At 36.5% G+C, this 24,264-nt stretch overlaps 1 protein-coding gene across 5 annotated transcripts in view; it reads right to left on the bottom strand.

Moving 5' to 3' along the window:
* APAF1 (apoptotic peptidase activating factor 1) overlaps positions 1–24,264 on the bottom strand; it is a 33,418-nt gene that overhangs the window by 6,594 nt on the left and 2,560 nt on the right. Inside the window, exons 1-22 of one of the 5 annotated variants that reach the window (XM_069000586.1) lie at positions 24,155–24,244; positions 22,893–23,034; positions 22,422–22,611; positions 20,898–21,095; positions 19,701–19,881; positions 16,625–16,737; positions 15,981–16,112; positions 15,343–15,581; positions 14,637–14,804; positions 13,720–13,851; positions 11,760–11,873; positions 11,017–11,195; positions 9,422–9,548; positions 7,376–7,501; positions 6,639–6,770; positions 5,830–5,955; positions 4,612–4,773; positions 4,218–4,346; positions 3,359–3,484; positions 2,391–2,510; positions 618–743; positions 142–267 (exon numbers count right to left, since the gene is read on the bottom strand). In XM_069000586.1, coding sequence (XP_068856687.1) covers positions 142–267; positions 618–743; positions 2,391–2,510; positions 3,359–3,484; positions 4,218–4,346; positions 4,612–4,773; positions 5,830–5,955; positions 6,639–6,770; positions 7,376–7,501; positions 9,422–9,548; positions 11,017–11,195; positions 11,760–11,873; positions 13,720–13,851; positions 14,637–14,804; positions 15,343–15,581; positions 15,981–16,112; positions 16,625–16,737; positions 19,701–19,881; positions 20,898–21,095; positions 22,422–22,611; positions 22,893–23,030 — 3,084 coding nt within the window. In that variant the 5' untranslated portion in view covers positions 23,031–23,034; positions 24,155–24,244. Of the gene's footprint in view, positions 1–141; positions 268–617; positions 744–2,390; positions 2,511–3,358; positions 3,485–4,217; positions 4,347–4,611; positions 4,774–5,829; positions 5,956–6,638; positions 6,771–7,375; positions 7,502–9,421; positions 9,549–11,016; positions 11,196–11,744; positions 11,874–13,719; positions 13,852–14,636; positions 14,805–15,342; positions 15,582–15,980; positions 16,113–16,624; positions 16,738–19,700; positions 19,882–20,897; positions 21,096–22,421; positions 22,612–22,892; positions 23,035–23,474; positions 24,097–24,154; positions 24,245–24,264 lie in introns of those variants that run through there. The other 4 variants (XM_069000582.1, XM_069000584.1, XM_069000588.1 and 1 more) reach the window with 4 other exon arrangements.

Raw genomic sequence — 24,264 nt, 5'->3', positions numbered from 1 at the left:
CTACACTTTCTACAGTCCCTTTGCCCCTGGATGGCGCAATATAAAACACAGTAGTCATTTACTGAGTTTACATTATCTATAATATAAAAGCTCCTTATTTTAAGTAAGTTACAGCATTATGTTTTTAAATATTGCCCAAACCTGTATAACTGAATCATGAGCACTTGAGATGAGAGTCTGACAATCGGGTGTGAATCGACAGTGCTGCACAGATGTCCTGTAGGCCTCCCAGGACTTCAGAACTTTCCCATCTGACAACTGTAGTACCTTTACAATGAAGAATGCAGTAACTGCATTTATTTGACACACTTGAGGAAAACAAGAACATGCAAATTCTTTTTTAAGTAACATGAGATTGTAAATACATGATTTTAAGTCACTGGATTGGAACAAACAAAAATTCCTATTAGCTTAGTCTGGGTAAGATGAAATTCAGAGCTGGATTATTAGCATTACCTTTAAGTTATTCTAATTTAGACATCACTCACAAATGCAAATTGAATTACTATATTGAAGAATATTGTACAAAGTCATTCAAATGACATTTATTTAAAAAGAGAAAGCATAAGGAAGAGTGATCTTCTACTATTTTTAAAATCAAATTTAGAATTTAATACCTTTATTGTTCCACTCTCCTGTCCGAAAGCTGCAAATTTAAGATCTTCACTTAAGCAACAGCAGGAAATGGGGGATTCTTGGGCTGCTGTGTGCATAATAACATTGTCTGTATTTCCATTGATAAGCTGTAAGATAGGAAGTTAATTAAGTTGTTAAAATATTTTAGAATTTAAACTTAAATAAATTACAATACAGAGCTGAGAATGCCAAAGGGAACGGTTCCAACTTTTACATTTTAAGAATGAGTTACTTTCATAACTGCTTGCCTTGAAGGTTCACATAACTATCTCCTTAGAATGGTCTCTGAACAGGACAAGTTTGCAGAAGGAAACTCATCACAGTTATTAGAAGGCTTTTTAAATCAAAACAGTAAATCAAAATGCTACCCCCAAATTTCAAAAACCATATAGACCAAGCTTCAGGCTCAAATTTATCTTGCCAGCCAGATTAAACAGCCCATGTCAAACAGAACATAAAATACTTTAGGTGCATCAAGCATGACTTTAAACTTATTAGCACACACAATATACCAAGTCTCAACTCAGTATCACCCTAAAATCAATTCCACAGGGGGGAGAAAGAAAATCTTTAGAATACAATAATTTACAACTGAGTTTAAGTTTAAAAAGCTATCAGTGTGAAGTGTTTAGAAATGAATATATTGCACATCAAAGGGTGAGCAGGACTCCAGTCTAGAGACTATAAATTACAAAAGGTGAAGTACCATAGTTCCAAGAAAAACTTTGAGGGATGTGATAGCAGAGGTACACTGCTAAATCACAGTACACATGCAATGTGTCTTTTCAGTCAATTTCTCTTCCTGTGCAAGGGTGAAAAATCTTTTCTCTCTCTACAGTGGAGTCTTCTCTCATGACTGCATGTCTACAGGTTGGAAGTGTTGTATTTAGGGCACAGAGTCTAAGCACCATCTTTCTCTAGGAAATAGTTCAAGTAAAGTTATGACAGAAATTACTCATCACGAACACAGAGATAGATCAGGTCGACAAATTCAAATGAGACTATACCGTTACACAGCAGTTGCTACAGATGTTACAATTCAGGAGGATTAAAAACTAGCAAATGTCCTAAACTGCTCTTTAGGTGTAACTCCATTGGCTGTGCTTTCTCCCAGCTCTTCACTGAAGCAGCTTAAAATCCTATTAACTTATTTGATAGATCAGAGAATCATGATTAGAAAAAGGGTGACGTGCATGTATCTGCTACCACAGGATAGAAAAATACACTTTGGATGCTGGTGTACTTAGCACTTGGTGTGACAGGGCCCACAGTAGTAAGAGTGTAGCCACTATTATTATTTACCACAAATCTAAGGCTATAGGCAGTGTTCACACCTCTAGCTGCCCCAATTTGGGATGATTCCTTCAGCTGTTACGCAGTGCTCTGAAGCATTACATAATTTGCTATGTAACACCTGGCCTATCGATGCTGCACATGTTACACACTGCTGTGCACATCTGAGCCACTTGGAGAGCTCACAGACACCCACCATGAAGGGATAAGAGCTCTCTGTTCCTCTGCATCCAGACTCAGTTTCAACATTAGTGTAGAAATTTCCCCCAAACCTCATTTTTTCACTTACTAAACTAGGCACAGTTTCTAGATATAAAAACGTTATCATACATTGAGTCATCTGCTACAGATGCAGCTGTTGAAAGCCATGAACAAGAGGTTCTTCCAGTGCTTCCTCAGTTTCCTCCTGAGGTTTGCAGGTAACATTCACACATACTAAAATATTGAGAAATACAGCTTACTTGTAAGTGCTTCTGATTGTAGATGGCTAAAATCAGCACTTCACCATTGTGAAATACAACATCTAGTTCACTTTTCAGCACAGCATCAGAAGACTTGCACACCTTCTTTGTTTCCCAAATCTGTTGAAGAACACAGTATTTCATTAGCTTCAAAGAACAAGATGTAAAACGTGCTGAGTAACAGCACCTGTAAACCAAAGGCTTACAAATTTGCAAGTAACACTGATTTTTTTAAAACAATGAAAATGATGCTTCTGCTGTTTTTAATACTAGGGAAAGTTGTGCAATTACTGTAGTGATTCCAACAGATGAAATGGAACTATTTTTTCCAGGCTGACTACGAGACTCCCCTGTGTTTAGAGTCATAGCTGTAACATCCAAGGTTTTCTAATCCAAAGAGCAGCATTAAAATCCAACTACAAAAAATATGAAGTACAGATTTCTTACTTCAATTCCTCTCAAAATTTCAAGAATGTATGTGTTAACTTAGTAGAACAGCAAAGGTTACCTTGGTAAGATACAGTTGTACTTTCACAGGTTTTAATGAAACATTACAGTTACAGAAATCTATCCTAAATATTAACAGACAAATATATCTAACAACAGAACATATCAAGTCTGCTAGAATCCTAAAAAAGCTTCAAAATTCCCAATTCAGATAAAATGTGAAACAAAACAGAAGGTTATAGTTACTCTCGAAGTGCCACCAGACTTCAAAAAAACTTATAGAGGAAATTTAGATAAACAGAAAATAAAGCAAAAAAGCCAGCACGTTTTACTGTATATGTAAATTATTTTATAACAAATATTTAAATTTATGTTGACTATAAACTTACATACAAAATATATAAGTATATTTTTAATGTGTTTTATGCAATACATGATTTTACAATAAACAATTCCTTAAATTAATAACTTAATAATACATATCTAAATTCAGGTATTTCAAAAAAGAAAAGTTATCTTACGCGTATTGTCTGGTCATCAGATGAAGTCAAAAATAAAGATCCATCTGGTGAAAATGTCACACAGTGAACCCAGCTCATGTGTCCTCTGCAATATGCCACTTTTGATAAAGACTTAATATTCCATAACTACAATAAAAATATGAAAGAAAAACTCAAGTGGATTTAGACTGCATTTACAGCAAAAACAGTGCAAGTACACTTAACTACTATGTCTTCTAGTATTTTCTTAATTCTTATTCTGAAATCAGATGTAACAAGAACTCTGCCTGCTTATTACATTTCAGTGGTCAGGGAAATTGAATCAGCAGCCTCTTTGACTGCTGTTATTTTAAAAGACACAGGAAAAAAAATCACAGTATTAAAAAAACCAAGTTCAACTTGACCAGATAGATTGAAAAACCAAAAGACCCCAAACAAGAGCAAGGAAAAACCCCAAACCAACCCCAAACATGATATTTGTACAGACCTACTCTAGCCATGCTAGTCTCAAAGTTATTCTAGATGTTTCCTTCCTTCTTATGTACCAGCACATAGAAGGAGAGAGGATTTGGTTTGGTTTGGTTTAAGCAATACTCCTGAGAGTGACAAGAGTAGCTTTAGACACACTTAGCAGACTAGTCTAGTTTTAGATAAATGTGGGTTCCATTGCCCAAAATGAACAGGTAACTTTAAAACATTTGTTTCCCAGATGATATTTTAAATTTAAGAAGCAAGTGAAAATTAAAAAGAATGGAGCACACCAAAAGCCTGCTAAAATAATTACATTTGTTTTATCTCTGCATACAAGAAACTATTAGGACAAATGTAACATTTTAAATTGCAAGGAGTCCTTCGTGGTATATTGCAGACAATCACTCACCTCAACAGAACAGTGAGACAAAGCAACTGCCACCAACTCATCCCCAGGACAGAAGTCGCAGTATTGGATTGTGCTGTGATGACTGACAACGACTTGAGTTAACAAACCACATGTTTTGATATCAAAAAGCTGTGAAGACATAATTACAACAGGAACCCTGTTTGAATGATTTCACTACTGACAAATAGCTTATGTGCTCAACACTGTACATTCTTGAATTCAGAAGGTATTTCTCTTAGTCAGAAGTTTGTTGACCACATATTTTTATTTACATACACTTGAAATCAGGCACCTTTTATCTGAAAGATCTTAGTGGCCTGGAATTTTATTTGCAATCATAATTTCTATATTGCAATGCACTACCTCCAAAAGATTACTAGAGTGAGGTACTTACCAAAAGCTTATTTTTGGCTACCACCAAAATCATGTCACCATTTCTGGACCAAGAGCAACATTTTACTAAAACCTCCACATCATCTGGTTGCTCATCTGCATTTTTGAAGAAATCTTTTATCTCAATACTTTTCAGTTCATTTCCTGAGCGTGCTTCCCAAAGCTGCAATAAACAGGAAATAGGCACAATCTCTTTTTGCTGATGTAGGTACAGAATATAACAGGAGAGAGCTCCCAACTACTTCTTAAGGAAAAAGGGCAGGGAATAAATAGAGCAAAAGCCCCTTGTTACTTTCCCCAGTCAACAAATAGCATTAGAATAATCACAAGTCCAAATGATTTATATATTAAGAAAAAGCAGAAAAACAAATTAAGAAATAAAAACAAACCACGAAGAGGATTATGCTGTAGCAGAGCCCTCTCCTTGGGTTTTTCACTCCTATCATTCCAGCTACAATGCTGCCTCAACTTCTATTTAACGGAAGAGTAAAACCAAAAATAACACCTGCCCTGCAATGCTATAAACAATCTACTTACCATAAGAAATCTCGTATACACCTAGCTTTGCACCTTAATTTCACATGCCAAAAATCTAACAGAATATTTCTGTCCCCTTCACCACATTTTTCCTTATGAACAACAGCTACAGCAATCCTTCTTTCCTGATTTAGCAACTACATAGAAACATAAGTGTTTTAAGAATTGCAATTCTGAAATAGCATAATTCTGTTGCAATTAAAGGCAATAAAAATAATACTCACACTCTCAGAAAAACACAATCCTTTCAGTTCTCTTTTAGTGCATACAAGAAAATGGCACATGGAAATTGCTTTTAATTTTTATGTCTCCTGATGAGTCATTTTCAGAGATGACAGAATTTTCAATTAACCTAAAAACTTACTGCTATTTCTGGTTAAAAAATTCTTACTCCCCCTTCAAGTTTTCTTAAGAAAGTGCATTAGGGGGCAAAAATATTCAAAATGAGGCTAGTTAAAATTTATTTGCAACTACAGGCAGTCAACTTTTTTTTCCTGGTACTGGAAAAACCATGTCAAAGTCTTGCATTACAAATGGGACCAATAATCAACTGTTTCAGGATTTAATTCATTAAAAGCTGATCATGCAGACACAAAATTTTCTTATACATATTTTGCATTTGATACAAAAACCTCCCATCCATCATCAAAACAAAGGGCTGATTTAAAAATATACTCTATACCTTTACTGTTCCATCTGTCGAGCAGCTAGCAACATATTCATCATTTGGTGAAAATCTGCAGTGATTGACAGAATTTTCATGACCTATCATTGTATTTCTACAGTATTTTTTATTCAAATCCCAAACCTGGAAGAGAAATAAACATATAAATATCATCATATTCATGAATTATTCAAAGACAGAACATTCATGCTCTTCTCAAAATCATGCACTGGCAGCCAAAACACCACTTTTATTTTTTCTTAGTTTTACCCACATGCTCATGGACTGGATGCTATGACCCAGGCTACCCTACAATTTGCCTCTGTCTGGTAAGATGCATGAAAACTATTAACATCAGAATTATATAAATCTACTTAAAACTTTCTGGACAGTACAGACAAGGCCCTTGACCAGCACAAAATTACTCGAAGTTTCCTCAGACTGAGAAAAAAGCTTTGTCTTGCCTCATTCCTTTTCAGCTTTGTAAATTAGAATCATGTAGCTTACACACATTAACAAAAATGAAATCTCTCAAGTTAGTCTTGAACAGTCTGAATATCATCAGGCCAAAGCCCTCACCTTCAAGCCCTACCAGTAGAGGACTTGCCCATTCTCCTTTGCTGAGTGTAAACACTCCTGCTCTGCCTTGCTGAAATCTGATTACAGTAGTCAATGCTCTTAATCTGTTGCCATCTCTCTTCTACCCTCTCTTCTACCAGGCTCATTAAAAAAACCCATTAATTTACAGTGTTTAGATATATTTATACATCAATAACTACCCTGTTATGACAAACAGCATGAGAATAATCTCCACCTTTTCCACTTACTTTGATGAAAGTGTCATTTGAGCAGGTGGCTAGAAGGTACTGACCACTTCTGTTATTGAACTGGCAGCAATTAACCTGCTCAGAGTGTTCTTCGTATACACACCTACACTGGCCTGTTCTTGAATTCCACACCTAGGCAGAATTGAAAGATGAAAAAGACTTTTAAATATATTTAAAGTAATTATTTTTAAAAATCTGTAAACTATGCTGAAATACAGATGAAGTCCTAAAACATTTCAAATAATACCTCAAAAATACTTTGAAGAGAAAGATTATATATTTAAAAAAAGAAGCAAGACTGTGAAGGGAAAGGTCATAATTCAGATTAGAATATGATAATTTCTGGAACTTCAACAAGACTTTGCTACTATAATGAGGAATTAAAAATCTCAAATATTTCACAGGTAACAGAAAAGAAGCATTAAAAAAAGAATTATGGATAGATTCATCTCCTATTCACCCCATGAACAGGACTGGACTCACACATTATGTTCTAGTTAAAAAGAAACATCCGATAATACAAATGAAATAAGTGGTTAATTCTGCACGTACGATGTTAACACTAAGCATCTTTTATACTATGTAACAAGTGGGGCTTTTCTGTTTGTCAACTATTGAATTATCCACATAATATTTAGACAATTTGAAACACTTTTAAGAATCTGCACTGAGTTGGTTAAACAGAAATCAGAATTATTAGTTTGAAAAAAAGAATGGCCTTTTCCTCATTCCCTTACCTTCACTTTTTTGTCACTTGAACAAGTTGCTACAAATTCACCATCTGCAGAAAAAGCGCAACAGAGTATTTCATCATCGTGGGCATTTATCTCCAGGAGTCTCTCTCCACTTTCTGCTTTGAACACCTAAACCAAGGAACAGTAAAACCTTATAACTTGCAGACAACTTTAAAACACATGTATAAGTTTCTTTTATTATCTCAAACAGCTCTCTTTATGTAACCTCTTAAAAAACTGGGTTGGCTTTTGAAAGCATTCATAATTTCAGGGATAATAACATAATTATAAAGTTCTGCAAGGATGATAGAAATTCTAAGAGAGAGAATTAGTGAAAACTGATTTTTAAAAATACTTCTTTCTACCTCCACTCTTTAAGCCAAGATCCATGCCCTTTCACAGTATTTTTTAACAGTAACTGCAAAACACTATTAACAAAATCTAAGTTATTCTTAAAACTACAAATTCCAGTTTTATATGCATGGGATACCCATACATATGAAGTAAGAACTGCAACAGAACTGATGATTGGAGGAACAAAAAGCCAGAAATAAGTAGGGAAAAATTGACAGGATGACACACGTTTTAGTCTCAAGTTAAACACAGGCAACAAAAGGACAGCTGGGGAAAAGTGCTACATATTAATCAATTTCCTCACATTCTGGGATTTAACTGTACAATGTGGGGTGGGCAGGGGGTGGAAATCAGGCCTCCCTTTCCATCTCAGGTTACATATTCTTAATTATTAAAACAAACCACAAGGTGTTCTTTACAGCACTTTTCAGATTATTTTTTTATTGAACAGGAATACCAGTGACAATTAAATGGTTGGTATTTGTTCAAATAAGACCGTAAATACCGAAGCAACAGGAAATCTATCTTCACAGTAAATTCTGCAGAATATCTGTTCTTAACCTAGCAATCATTTTTTTAAGTACCCTCGAAAACTGAAGAGCTTAAGATGTAATTAGAAAAAACGCTAATAAGTTCAAAGTTAAAAAATGAAAAAAGGATTATAGTTAATTTTCCTATTGTTTCTTCAATGAAAGTTTAGTTTAAGTGCAATTGCAATCCACAGATTTTTTTGGGTGTAAAACGAAGAAAAAAATAAGCAATCTGCCATGTCAATAAGTACAGAAGCCCAGCACAGCAACTGCTGCATAGCATGAGTACATTCACCAGGCATCTCCTTAAGGGGATGCTATGATCATAATACTGAACAGGCCAGCAAATAAAATAAGCAAATAAAAAACCCACTAACAACACATGAAGTAGCCAAATGAACAGCAAATTAGTACTCAACTTCTCAAGCATCCAAAACAATACCAAAGGCTTGCAGCAAAGTTGTTCTTTTCCCTTACCTTTGGCTGTCTGGAATATGGGTACCTTACCAGGTTAGTGGCTGGCTGATTGCTAGTTTTCTTGAGAGCTGGCTGATTCCCCTCCAGGCAGACTGCTGGCAAATTTATATTAGTCACATTCCCCTCTGGCTCTTCTAATCTGCTTTCTAAGCACTTTGGGCCTGTTTCCAATTTAATACTGCCCTCAGCTTCAGGGGTTTTCTCCACCGATACAGTTCTTTTGCATTAGGGCATTTCACTAATTAAACATCATAGTGGCATAACGTCCACTGCCATCCCATATAAAGAGTAAAGCTGTACTTAAAACATCTTACTGCTCCTTGGTACTGTAGAAGGTCTACTAGGACTGGAAATAACATTTTTTGCAAGTAAACATTAAATAAGCTGGGGTGCATTGCTGGGCTGTGACCTTTTCCGTATTGTTAAAAGGCCTCATGTTCACGCATCAGGGCAGTGAGGGTGTAACCCCTAAAACCACACCACTTAGTTCCTGAAGATAATGCTTACCATTCTAAACATGCAACTTGACATTTATGCAATAATACATCCTTTTCAATCATTTGTCTCCAATTATAATCTAGATCCGAATATTTCCACATAGCAACAGAAGAAAAGTGACAGGATTGTTTAACAAGTGTTTTTGAAATGGTACACAGCATCTCTTCTGACTCATGCATAGGTGTCTTACCTGAAGTGTTTTATCAGCTCCACATGATGCTATTCTTTGCCTATCCTTAGAAAAGCAGGCATGGTAAACTGCATCTCGGTGTGGACGAACAACCAGACGGTAGAGATTTTTCAAGGATTTTTTATTTCTACAGGGTAAGACAATTATTTAGATGAGTGCCTTTGTATTATTCAAAATCATCTCTAAGATTAACACTTTTTCACACATCTTGAGCAGCAAGCTTTATAACAAACAAAACAACCAACCCACTACACCTTACCTCTCAGCCTTCATGCTGAATTAATAAAGGAAACAAAATTCCAACATTCACTCAGAGGTTTATATTGTGCTCCAACAGTTACAGTTTAGAGATCAAGAAAGATAACATTTTTATGATCTGAAATACACTATTTCCAAACATAAACTTTTTCCTGAGAATTCTTGTTCTCCTGCAGGAGAACTCTTCCTTTTAAAGCATACTCAAAAACATTTGTAAATTTGTTCAGATCTTTGAAAATTTCCTTAATTTCTATGACAATGGCTCAACACTTATCACTAAATAGCTAAATAAGATCTGTGACTATCACCACTTTTCAGTCAGAGATTAGGTACAGAATCTAACACACCTTAGATGACTCTTGCCTCGCTTGAACAAAAACTTAAGAGTTAGCAGCAATCATAATCATCCTGTTTAGCCAGATGTTAACACAGAAAGCTGGCACTGTAATGAGTGACATGGTGATGAATGACCAAAACATCTCCTCTCTGTTGTGTTGATTTCAATCATGTTCTTCAGCACGCCTCCCGCATCCAAGCTGAAAACCCTGGACTAACTGGAGATTGACTCTTCTGAACTGTGCAATTTCCAAGCAGTTTTGCTAAATAAAAGAACCAAATATTCAAAGAGGAGACTAATCTGCCTGGCTCTTACTATAATAATTGCTTGACGTGAAGTCCCTCTGTTTTATAAGCACCAAGTACTACAAATATCAGAAAAGAAACATCAAACAGAATCACAGTTTACATAGTCAACTGACTATGGGACAAGGCTGGGAGAATGTATAGATCTGTATACTTTTTCCTTAAACAACTTCCAAAAATACAGGAACAGCAACAAATTATTTAAATAGGAGAAATTCAAGATTGTGTAGAGATTACAAAGCATTTCCCATCTCACTACTTTATAAAACTTTGCAAGTTAGCACAAGTGCTCTCCTTTTTAAAGCCAGAGTTTACTTTAAAACCTAAAAACCCACTCTACCATATCCAATACTTGCACTACAATTCTAACTTTAAAATAAAATTATTTAAAGAAATTTCAAGGTATTATATTTTCATCTTTGCATCGTTATTTAAAAGGAACAATAATTGAATACAGAAGTAAATATATTACTCAATTTATTTTTCTGTAATTATTACTAAGTTGTGGCCTTGCATATCCAGGGTTCCCCTTCTCCCACAAGTTCTTGAAAATTATTACACTTTCCTTCCTCAGAGAAAAACCCCACCAGTTCTTACAAAGATCCTTTTATTACCATACATTGTGTTTAGCTGTACATGAAATGATTTCCTTGTCAAGGGATCAGTGTATCAGCAGACGGACTGCAGCTACTTACATCCACTCCAAATAAAATGTGCCTGTTTCTCTCTGAGCATGTAGCTTGGCTTGTTGATACACCTCTGATGTCTCTGGCTGGCAAAGACCCAGCTGGATGATGTCAGGAAACGGCTGCCGTCCAAGAAGGTGCCCATTCAAAGACAGAAATTCCTGGAAATTCTCACGCACTGTGCTATCCTAAATACAGAGCAGATATTTGATAACACAGATTTATCTTAGGATTTATTTCCTTGCTTTTTAAATTTTCTGTATGGGTAATATTCTTACAGAAGCCCTTAGCTCTGTTTTTCTATTAAGTTCCATTAGCAAGTACATACAACAGATTGAAATATTTCATTATCCTATTCAGAAGGCACAATATCCTTATTTTTCAAACAAAGAATACTGGCAATAGAGATTTATTCAATAAGCAGTGTGAAATATCAGAAAGACTATTCCAAGTGGTCAACATAATTCTACACTTCCTCAAAAGCAGAGTACCTTATGTACCCACCACTAGGTATTGATGACTATAGTTATTGAGTTCCATGGCCAATCACTTACACATTGAAGTTAAAAGAGAAAACTTAGTTTCCTTCATTTTTATCTTCTCCAAGTTAAAGTTCAATTTAATATTGGCTTCATGCTTTGGTTTTTTAAGCTTTCTATATACCTGCCATATACATACATCCAACAAAATGCAATTACAAAATAGAAAATTCCATTTGGAACCAACTCATCATTTACCTTTTAGTATCATACCTTTTGATCCAGGATTGAGCTATATTCTACATATTCATGAATCAGATGAGCAGGCCCAACCAATTCTGTTTTAGCTTTAATCCAATCTAAAGAAAACATCAGATCACGGAGCTCCTACAAGAAACACAAATTTAACTTCAGAGTGCAAGCTTCACAACAGAATCTACTTAGGGGGAAAAAGAAAAACACAGGAACTACATTAGGCACTTAATACACTTTGCTACAACTGTGCCTAGCTGAAAACTTATGCAATTTCCTGTTTCCTGCATCTTAATTGTTCAAGTATAAATCCTGTGTACAGAAGGCTAAGTTTGTTATTTTAAACTTCTCCTTAATACAGCTAGTCAGAGAGGAGATAGAGATACAAAGCAGTTCTTCACTTTTGCAGCACACGAGACCTGGTTTTTTAACTCTGAAAAAGGTTCTTCTAGCAAAGATCACTGCTAATAATGATTGTTGATCTTCCTAAGAGATGCTGAAATTCCTAAAACCATGGGTAGATGATCAAGGGAGTCCTGCCATAACATGCTTTCATTCCTTCAGTGCTCTGGGTTGTATCACGAGGACTATGTGACTTGTGAACATTCAACTGATCCAGCCAGTCCCTTACAATTTCACATTTGTGTCCCTAAATGAAAAGTCCCTGTTCCCACACTCATGGTCCTCCAAACCAGGGGGCTGGGCATACAAGGTCTGTCAGTATTATTAAAGACCCAAGCAGAAAAAAGCTTTTTTTTTGCTTTATGTCTGTTAGTTAGATGACCACCTTTAACAAGTATTGGTGCAATGTTTTCTTTAGACCTCCTATAGAAAAACTGCTTAGCTACAACACTGCACAGGTTTAAAGCGTATTCCAATTTAAAATCAGTAAATACCACAAGGATTAAAAGATTATCACGGTTAAACAAAGAAAAGGAATACACCCCAGCTTTATTAGTCTTCCAAAACATAGAAATTACGTCTAAATAATGAAACATAAGTGATACATATAACATAAACTCTAGAAAGCATACAGCCATAATGAGCCAGGTTAAAGACCTCTGAGAAGCTAATTCTACAAAATGTAGAAAGGCTGCTAATAAAAACATTTTGACAACACACTGAAACTAAAGAAAGTAAGATAATGAAATAAGTATGATCCAAAACACCTGTATTTGTAGCCAACATTAATTATGAAGGTTCCTATAAGACATAAATCCACAAAGTGTATTATATGATGAGTCAGATGAACAATCTTGAAAGAAGCTCAGATGAAAAGGTTTGAGAACATGTGAAATAAAGCAATAAAAAACCAGGATCAAATGCTATTCAATGTGTTTGAAACTGAAATTCAAGTGAAACTACTAATTATTAATCTTTCTGCATGATTTGAATCTTATACTAGCTCAGTATATAAAGAACAGTAGTTGGCAAAAATTACAGCATTTTTTGAGGTGCCAAGACAATCCTGGAAACAAGAGACTTGCCCATCTAACTCTTGATAGGGTTATTTTGCTGTTGAAATCAGATAATGAATTTTTACACACAAATCTGTATGACATAAGAGGAAAAAGCGAACCAGACTTCTGAAGAGAAAAAAGTAACTATGATGAAATTCTCTGATGAAATCAATTTACTTGTATTATTAGACAATAAATAAAGCTTGGGTTTTCAAAAAGGTTTGGAGAAGACTTCTTATTAAAGCTTGTTAAAAAGGAAAAGAAAAACATAAGCTATTATGGTGTAAAATAGGAAGTCATCTCAAGAACTGGTTGAAAAGCTAAGATACAAAGGGTAGAAATAAAGTAGTTTTTGTAAGGGACAGTGATTATCAGAGGACCTCCTAAAGACTATGCTGAGTGTTTACCCAGCTGGACTAAAGTCTGGGTGAAGAGAGGCTCAACTGGGAAAAGGCCTGGAGGGAAAAGCAGAGGTAAGAGTGGGTGAAAAAGGGAAGCAAAGGACACCTGTCAGAACCCACCTGCTGCATGTTGGCACCTGCCATGTGATACGCTAGAAAGTTATACCAGTACATGCAATCCTCTTGAGACAGAACAGGTGTGTTAAGCTTGTAGTATTTCTTGTACTGATTTACTATGTTTTTATGTAGCTCCTGCAATGTGAAGAAAAACACACTTTTGGTACTGAGGAATTATAAGTAGTATTATTATTACATTATAAATAGCATTGAGGAATAATATTTCTCAATTGTAATACATTAAAAAGTGGAATAAAAAAGCTTACCTTCCAAAATTGTACACCTAACCTAATTTATTGCTAAAGACTGCTCCAGAAACATTCTCTGGATATTAAAAGACACAAAAGCAAGCTGTTAACCTTCTTTCTCAGACTGAGATTAGCTACCAAATCTCTTCACCTTAAATGTGGGTAGCCAACAAAAATAGGACCCTTACATATATAGAATTAAAGCAAGTCAAAAAACTTGCCTTTTCTTCATATCTACTATTTCTGCCTTGTCCTTCAGAACTGAAACTGAGTCCAACTTACAGGTCTTCTTCATGAAAGTACTGCCTTAAGCTGAAAAAAAGGGAGCAAAAAGCATTTCTCTGCATTAAAGAAAAAGTTTCCTGTTCTGATAGTATATTCATGTCTTTGGAATCAACAGTGGAACATTACATCTCCTACTGGAAACATCTGATACAGAAATAATGGATATAGAGTCTTCTCTTAGATCAGTCTCTTAGGTGCAAACGGAACCATCAAGAAATCCCTCCACATTTTCAAGTTGAAAATAAGTATTTTTAATTAGTCAGCCTTAAGTTACTTAGCTTGGACCTATGCTATGAAGCTACTCAGGATAACATACAACAAAGTAACATTTTCTGAAAAATGCCCAGCTGTGGAGAGTAAAGCTGAAAGTATCAGTTGATACACTACCTGAAGCTGGTTGCGATTCTTCTCTGTGAGAAAGTCAAGCTGAAGATCATGTAAATAGTAATGGAACGACTTCCCATTACGATCACAGAACAACAGGGATTTGTTAACAAATTCCTGTAGTATATCTTCAACTTCTTCAGTTTCCATATCCCAAAGAATACAAAGAACCTAAGAAGTATTAATGCATTAACAGAGAAGAGAAGTAGAACCAAGTTGTAATATGATTTGTATGAATATTATAAAAGGATACCAATTAACTGACAACAAAATGCACACTAACAAATATAGACACATTACAAAGAGTAATCAGTTCACTAAGTTACCAGTTCCTTCATACCAAAACACAGGAAAGATACCACAAGTTAGCCTATCTTTTGTCTATTTGTGCTGATTTATGGTGATCATAAAAGGAGACAAATTCCAAATAACAGTTTTCAAGCTTTCAGTGAACTCAAATACAATCTAATTAAAAAACAATATACAGAATGCACATGGAACTTAAACATTACAGATATGTTTACTCAGTTAAGATTATTTTAGTTTCACTACTAACAATACAAGTCATGACACGATAATGGAACAAATCTACCCAATCTAGCAATTATAATTAAGTTATATACTGCAGAAGTTATACACGACAATTATACATTTTAAGAATTCTTTAAGGTTGTTGTTTGTATCCCACTAAAAATCACAAGATTATTACCTTAGTAGGTACTTTAACATCTTTTGGGAGGATAGAGAGGTCTTTATAGTAGTCTTTGTAATTGTCATCCAGTTGCTCAACACTTATGGACATTGCTTCATCAAGGGCTTCGTAATCATAAGAGGAAGATTTTCTTATTCTTTTAAACTGCTTATTCTGCAGCTGCCTGAGATAGTATTCCCAGCGGTTAGGGAAGTCTCGTAGTAATGCACCTATCAAGGATATCACAAGAGGAGAACCTGAAGGGAAAGATTAAATAAATTTTAGAGGTCATCAAGGAACACAATCCAACAGCTGATGGTCAAGTGACTGAATCAGGTAGTATTCCCAATGCACTGATTAAATTCTTGAGGCATGGAGGAGAGACAAAATAAGCACTCCATGTAGACATCTGCAAACTCAACAAATTTAAGTGTAATTGTTGTGCAGAGGGAAAATATGCTGAAGAAAACTACTCAAAAATCAACATGAGACTTCTGCTTAGCTTAAAAAACCCCCAAAAATATTTAACAAGCACTTGTATTTTGCTTAACATACACAGTATCAAAGGGTTTTCCCTTCTCTATTTTTAAGTCAAAATACAGAAGAAAAATACTACATTCAGTGGTGAATTGTACAACAAAGAGCAACTGGAATACCTTTGCATTCTCTTACAAGGGAGTTAGCTTGTTCTGGCAGTTCTGATATTTTCATATTCACAAATAGGGATAAAATCTCCAGGCCTTTCTCATGTGCTAGTCCACTTTCCACATGAACCTCGTATTTATTGCCTAGAAATGGAAATATGGAAAAAATTTCAACGAATGTGAAAAACCCTACAGAAATTCAAAGTATTTTCCAAGTAAAATCTTGAGCAAAGGTTCATGATTTTTTGCATAGTATTTTATAGGACTAAGAAGGGTATAAATTCTACTTACCAGAATCAGCTTGCATTAGAGATATATACATAGAAAAAAATAGCCTATAAGCTAATAATTACACATGCATTATGGGCAGTCACTGCTGAATAGAGATAATCAGTCTAACAGCATCAGTGCCACAGAGGTTAATTTATTCTGTTAAGAATCACTGCACTCTTCAATGTAAACGTGTAACTTCCACGATAACATACAACACTTATTTCACAAAGAGCATAAAGTCTTACAGAGCAGAGTTCTAAAACCTGGCCACTTGTGCACAAATTGATAGACAGATTCTTTCAGATTCTTTTGAAAGTTCGCATGAACAAGTGCAGACAAAGACACATAAAACCTGTGGTGCAGGAGAGGAAACTGTTCCTTACCAGCCACAGCATCCGTTACACTCCTGTCCCTGCTCGTGATGAGAACCTGACACTGATTATCGAATGCTTTTAACACCCAGGAATCCCAAATGTCGTCCAGGACCAAAAGAGATCTAGGGCATGAAGAAATATTTCAGATCAACTATTAATGCCAAAATAAAGTATTGCATTTTAATAATAGAAGAACATTTTCAGAATTTACAAAGTATCACTGCATAATTTTTTTTATATTGGTATGTAAAATATCTTAATAGTATGTCCAGAGAAGGGTAACAAAGCTGGTAAAGGGTCTAGAAAATGTGCTAAGAGGAGTGGCTGAGGGAGCTGGAGTTGTTTAGACTGGAGAACAGGAGGCTCAGGGGCGACCTTATCAATCTTTATGACCTGAAAGGAAGTTGTAGCCAGGTGGGAGTCAGTGTCTTTACCATGTCTCAGGTGGAAGGATGAGAGGAAACATCCTTAAGTTGCAGCAGGTGCGGTTCATATTAGATATCAGAAAAAAAAAATTTCCTAAAAGAGTGGTTCAGCACTGGAATAAGTTGCCCAGGGAGGTGGTGGAGTCATTGTCTCTGGAAGCATTCAAGAAGTGTCTGGATGTGGCACTTTGGGGATATGTTTTAGGGGTGATCATGGTGGTGCTGGGTTGATGGTTGGACTTGATGATCTTGAAGGTCTCTTCCTACCTTGGTGATTCCATGATTAAATACTGCGCAAGAAGCTGAATGCAGTTATCTCAAAAACGTTTTTACCATTTATTATTTCATAGCTACAATTGAAGTGTAAACAACGTTTTGAGAAATACTTCCATTAGTAGATGCCAGGAAAAACAGAAATATTTACTGTTTTTAAGTCACTAGGTATCATAAATGAAGAAAAGGGTTGTATAAGACTAGATAACTCTGACACAGGCTAGTGATAAGCTTTGTGGGAAAGCATTTAAGCTTTCCTTTTGACTCAGGAGTTTTTAGTTTTGTTCTTGTATCTTTGGAAAGCTATATAAGACTAATCCTCTTGTGAAGCAATTGTCTTGAATGGCAAGGCTCTTCATACATAAACAACGTTTCAGTGACTACATATTCCAATCCTATGGCCAGCCAGGTTTGCAGGTTCCTACATGGAATCTCACTAGAATAATGTACAGTAGACTTCCCTATACCTGCCTATATATGACAGAGAAGTCACTGAAAACTGTTTTTACAAGACTGGTTTTAAGGGAGCAAGAAGTCAAAAAGGCTAGCAGCAAGTAGATGTATGGAAAGAAATACCAGTTATTTGCATTCAGTGAGTTTAATCATTGACATCTAATCCTACAAATTGTCTCCATTTACTACCTTTTTTTTTTAAGGGATGGAATTTTCTGCTCCTCTAGCTACTGGTTAAATTGTTCAATTCCCACTGAAGCATGACAAAACTTCCGCATTTTTGTTCAGCTAAGTGGCACTTACACCATCAAAGCCCGTAAATAAGGATTTGATCCTCCTTAAGGAAGTGCATACACATCATACCCCATTCTCAAAGACATATTTAACTCTTGGATACCCCTATCTCATTTTTATACAACTCCTCTCTTAATACCCTTTCGATAAATCAGAAGGCTCACAAGAATACTATCACAGCCATAAAGGACCTGTTTTGTGTCACTTCCACACTTGAAAATATGCTGGGTGGCATGAAGTACAGCTTGATTTTGTTTTTAATTAATCTGAGCACTTCAAAGTCCTCCCATTCATTAGGCACCAGTGATTTTTCTCCTCAAGTCACACCAACAAATCTTAAATCCTAATTAGGATTATTAAAAAAAAATCCTTAAAACAAAGAAAAACCAAAACAAACAAAAAAGCACCCCAAACCAACAAGCACAATACCCTGTGATAACTATCACAGGAGACTAAATTCTGTAATTTCTTATTTTAAAGTATATCATAGTTTCAATTTTTCATTTGACTAATACTTTAATCCCAAGAAACATACTAGCTGCACAATCTGAATCCTTTGTCTAATACTTTATTCCCAAGAGATGAATCAGATACAGCTAAAGTGACTTCTTGGCGCCAAAGAGAATTCCAGAGCAGAGCCAGCTCCTTCCCAAGCTGCAGAACCAGTGAAGCTTTGTTTCCAATACACTTGCACCCTCTATGAACCTTAGTCCCCAGCACATTCCCCTCTACTTCCTCCCATGCCCACTTCTGTATTGAAGAGTTTTGATTTGTTTTGCTTGTTAATAAACAAGAAATAGCAACGGAAACGTCTCAAAACCACTTCACACCCTTCACGAAAAAGTGCACTTGCAGCTGATAAATAGATAGATTTATTTTGGAGGACCTGGAAATATTTTTCACATCTTTTCTTCACAAGAAAGACTTTTCCTTTTCCCCCTGTACAAAAATGCCACTATTCTACTCTATGTTATCTACAAAGATCACAAGGCTAGAGTATTATTCCCAAGGTAACTCACTGACAAGCTGGCTTATTTAATTTAGTACAGATTTTCCCAGAGAGTAATGAAATCCTCAACAAATAATAAAACCTTTTTCTCAAAGATCCAAAAAGCTGTGCAGTGACTGAGATGCTGCTTAATTAAATCAAGTCACTTTCCCTGAAGTTTGAACAGTTTCCCTGGTTTCTTAACAATAATTGGTCACATCATGAAAATCTGTTTTCATTTTGGTACCTCTAGACCACACACTTTTTAAAGACGCCAGCTGTTCTGTAAAGGAAGAATTTTCTGCAGTGATACACACCCTTTTTTCTGCTGTATGATCCTCACACATCAGTAAACCAGTCTATTCACACAATGAGAACACGGGAAGTTAAAGCAATCCGTCTTTCCAATTGTTTGTTCCCATCTTTCACTATTTCACTATTTGCTTTTTCAAGCAGATATGACTCCTGTACAGCTGCTTAACACACTTTGTTAGCAGAAGCCTTACTAGCCTAAGTTAGGATGTTGGTTAAAAAAAAAATAAACATCACAGACACATGTAAGCACAACACAGACACTTCAGATGATTAGACCAAAGTTACCCTGCAGAGTTTTATCAGTTAAAAGAATAGTGTTTGATTTTACTGACATCACCTGGGGTATTTGCGTAGCATCAGCAAACGAAGACGATCTTTAGCCTCCTCAATGTTAAGTGGCCTTTGTGGAAGAGTAGAGTCATGTTCCAATCTACTACAGAGATTCTGAAGTTTTATGAGGAGCCCTGCTTTGTCCTGTTTCCCAACAGAGATCCAGTGAACTCCTCCTGGAAAGTAATCTAACAAGAAAAGCAATATTAATCATGCCATACATTTTAAATAATTTTAAATATTTACTAGCAACTTACACTAGTAACCCAGCATTACTTAAAATACAAACCTGTAAAGTCTATTGCAAGCCATCCTTGCCACTCTACTATTAACATCAAAGGGTGGTTCTACAAGACCACTCCTGTTCATTTTTAAAGGAACAGACTCTATAGGGCAAGTACCCATAGAAACTTCACACCATCACTGATGCTGTTGTCCCTCCTTTCCACATGTCTTCCTGCCTGTCCCTCCACAGCCCCTTCTGCATCCATCTTTCTGCTAGCCTGAGCTAGCATTTACATTTTTAACCCTGTAGTACTGCAGGAGTTTGGGGTGTAAAAATAATCCTGAAACAGTGATCAAAAGCCATCTAGAAGAGTCAGCTGTAGCAGAGGATGCTATAGTACCTATCCCTACATATTTTTTTTTTTTATGCCAAGTACTACTTTCTCCTCCTAGTGTCCTATGCAAGGAAAAGTAAATAAAATAGAAAAAATGCCATTAAACGGTTTTATCTAGGATCTGCTTTAAGCTAAGGCAACACTACCATCCACAAATGCCTGCCACTATTAAAATATATGTAAAAGTTAGAGCAAGACTTTTTCAAATTCACATAGCAAGGAGAGGAGTCTGAGGACTTTACAAGCAATGCCCAAAAAGAGTATAACTAGATATATTATTTTGTACTAACAGAGATAACAATTTCAAGTTAATTAAGGATGCATCTACTCTCATAAACCAAAGCAGATTCTAAAGTGAAAAGCTATTCAAAACCTTTTTCTACAAACTAATAAAATACTTAGTAGTCCTAGAGCACTAAATGGTAATGACAGTTGTATGTTGCAAGCAAATATTTCAGAATCACCTAAGAAATTTAGAAACCTAAATCACTTTCAAGATGACATATGAGATTGCACCATACATGTCCAATATGCCTACACCTATAGTGATTTTTATAAAAATATAGATGTTTTTCTGGCAGTACCTTCCAAGAGCTGAGGATCCCTTAAAGCTTCTGCTGTTAAGACAGTCTTCCCACAGCCTGCCATTCCATAAACTGTGACCCAGCCTGGCTCACTTCCCAAGCAGTACAGTTTCTTTTTAATAGCATCTACCAGTTTTGGCCGAGTGACAAACACAACTGGTCTCTGTGGTACGCCTCCTTCGCAGAGAATGGTCTTCACTAAAGTTAAGAACAAGAAACATCAAAATAAAACATGAGTTCTAAATGTGATGCCTCTTCAAACATGAGTTCTAAATGCGATGCCTCTTCAAACCCAACACCAAACAAATCTTCACCCAAAATAACTAGTGGGCTCCCTCCCCTTCTCATGTCCCATAAAAATGCCCTAAAAACTGCCGGACTCAAAAACCAAATACTGAAAGAATACTGCTTTTTAGAAACAAATTAATTAGCAGGCAACTAGCCCCCTACCTAAAACAGTGTTCAAATTAATAACTGCATGAGGAAAGCTTGTTACATCAATCCCTAGAAGTAAAAAGAGAATTAACAGCTCCCGTGGAAATTGTAGCAAACACAGGAGTTCAACATTACTATACCCAGCAATCAAGTCACTTTCTCAGCCAGAAGTCACCACGCCATGGATGCAGCAGAAAAGAAAGGATGCTGTGTAAGGCCTTTCCTTAGCAGTTCACAGCACAGCACTGGGGTCCAAGCAAGACTTCCACTGATTTAAGCTGAGATAACACGACTTGAAATAGAAGAGGTAAAGCACAACAGGAAAGGAAATGTGCACTTCATCTGCCCACTTTGTGGCCATGTGGAGCGACATAGCTGATGAACTTTGATTATCTAAGACAGCCTTAAACTCCACATGCCTTTGGCACTTACTAAATGTAGAGTGCCAGTAAATATGGCAGTTAGTCATATGCAGTTAGAAGGTTCTGCCCATTAGAAACCAGAAATTTATTTCATGTCAGTCAAAGATGATACCGATGACAATGCAGGTAAAATTATAGAACTTATGTAGGGTAATTAAAAGATCTGGTGGAAAGAATTAAGTAACCTAATAATTAGATCAACTCTTGGAATGTAGGTTGAAAGATTAAAGATTACTCTTCAAGGTAAGTATCAGAATTTTGGAGGCTACAAGTTTTTCTGATAGATTCAACTTCTTTAGTGCATACAAATGGGAGTCCTTCTTTCACTTACAACAAAAATTATACCAATAAGAGAAAACCGTAAGAGCTTCAGGTTGCCTGCCTTTTAAAACAAACATTACTTAATATGAACACTACAAGATGACCTATAAAAGTTGTAACTGTTGTAACTCTCCTGCCACGTTACTTAATATTACATGAAATACACACATAGTTATTACACAATCAAAACAAGCAAATGCACCAACTGCTCCTTTTTCATTGGAACAGGTATGACACATTATTATACATATATATTTTATTTATATACATATATTTTTATTCTAAGGAATAGAAAACACAACTTGTCTTCACGCTCAAGCACAGGGATTGCTGTAGTTACACTGACCATGGGAAGTCATTCCATCCATCGAACTCTTTCTGTTACCAGATGAGATGGCAGGGATGCCGTCCTGAAGAAGCGCAGCAAGATCTCTGTACCCTTCATGAAGCAGTGCATTATAAAAGGATCTATATGAATTATTATCTTTTGTAAGAATAATGTTTATTAGCATAGCTGCTCGCTCCTTCCGTGTATTCTAGAAAAAAAATTAGAAGAGGTATTGTATAAAACTAAGAGACCTTAGAAATCATTTCATCTATCATTCTGTAAATTATAAACTATTTATAGCTACAGAAATAGCCTTTAACTTACCAAGCCCTTAACTCAACCTTAGGAAGTGCAATAAAAACTGTGTGCTAGGCATACACTTTAGAATTTGACAAATCCAGAAATTAGCCAGAAATTAGTATTTTTAAAAAGGATGGTAAAATATATGAGTAGACTAGGAAGATAAATAGCAATGAGAGATGATTCTACCTGCTGCTTCACTCTTTCCTCCTCCTGTAATGTTAGTACTTCGTCAGAAATCATACGATCCATAATATAAGAAGTCTTGATGTCATTTTCCAATGCTTGACGATTCATAAGCAAATAGTTTCTACTCCTGACATCCATATTTCTTCAGTGTGAAAAAGAGGAGGGGGGGGAGAAATCAAGTAAGAACGGGAACATAACTTACAAGCACAAGGAGAGAAGTTTTAAAACAGCTTATGTAGCAAAGCATCTGGTAATTCTGAAAATACAAATTCTTTTCCCCATTCCTATTAATTTATGTTTATGAGCACTTTCAGAACTACAAAACCAAAGACTAAAAGCTTCTCATATACTAGCAACTTGCTAAATGTCTCTATGAAAAGGTCTTCTCCCCACCCTACATCCCTCAATTTTTTTAAGTCCTTGGATCATGTGATTGGGACAACAAAGAGAAAGAGGACTGGGTCTCATTGCAGGGGATAAACACACTGTTGTCTCCAAGTTCAAGACTCCATACAAGGACGCTTGGATCTTGACATATGATGGAAGAGGGAACACCCAACACTGCCACTGACTGTGCAATACCTTCCTCTGCCAGCATCTGACACGACTCTAAGCTTGCTTTCTTCCTCCATGTCATAAAAAAACAAATGTCTGAAGAAAACAGAAGGTGAGACTGACTACAGCATAAAGGTTTTCCAGAACTAATCAGCGTCTCCGCGAGTCCCAATCGATCAAAACGCTCTCTCCGATCACAATCCTACCAGGAAAGCTCCATAAACAAGTCCAAAATCCTCCACAGAGCAACTAGGCAGGTACCTGCAGAAGCGTTCACCTTTTCTGGCACTCTCTCCTTCAGGAGCGGGGTAGATGTAGAACGGCTGCTTTTGGATAAGTCCGTGATGGAGCGCCTCTTCTGCCGTACTGACAGAATTTCCTATTTTCACTGAAAATTACGCACTTAGGAAAGCCTTCCACCCTACCTTTATCTCACCGCACACGGAGGAAAAGGGACGCGAGAGCTCCCCGGTAGAAAAACTAATAATAATAATGCCACACGTGAATCAAACACAAAAGAAATCGCTCCACAAATACCCAAAACAAAGGGTTAACTCACACCGGGCCGCTGTTGCTAGCCGCGAACGGAACAGAAACCGAGGCGCTCAGACCGCCCTCCCGCCGCCGCCGCCGACCCCTGCCCCGCCCAGGCGGAACCCCTCACGGCCGGCTCCGGCCCGGCCCTGCGTGTCCGCCACGCCGCTCACCTGGCGGGCAGTGCGGAGCCCCGGCACCGCCGGCCCCGAGCTCCCGCCGAGCCCCGAGGCGCAGCCGCTGCCCCGCGGCTCCTGGGAAGGCGGCGCCGCCAGCGCTTCCT

This window comes from Aphelocoma coerulescens, chromosome 1A (genome assembly GCF_041296385.1).
Source record: "Aphelocoma coerulescens isolate FSJ_1873_10779 chromosome 1A, UR_Acoe_1.0, whole genome shotgun sequence".
Classification (NCBI taxonomy): Eukaryota; Metazoa; Chordata; class Aves; order Passeriformes; family Corvidae; genus Aphelocoma; species Aphelocoma coerulescens.
Note: the sequence above shows the minus strand (reverse complement) of the source record. Positions and strands in the feature narration are given on the sequence as shown.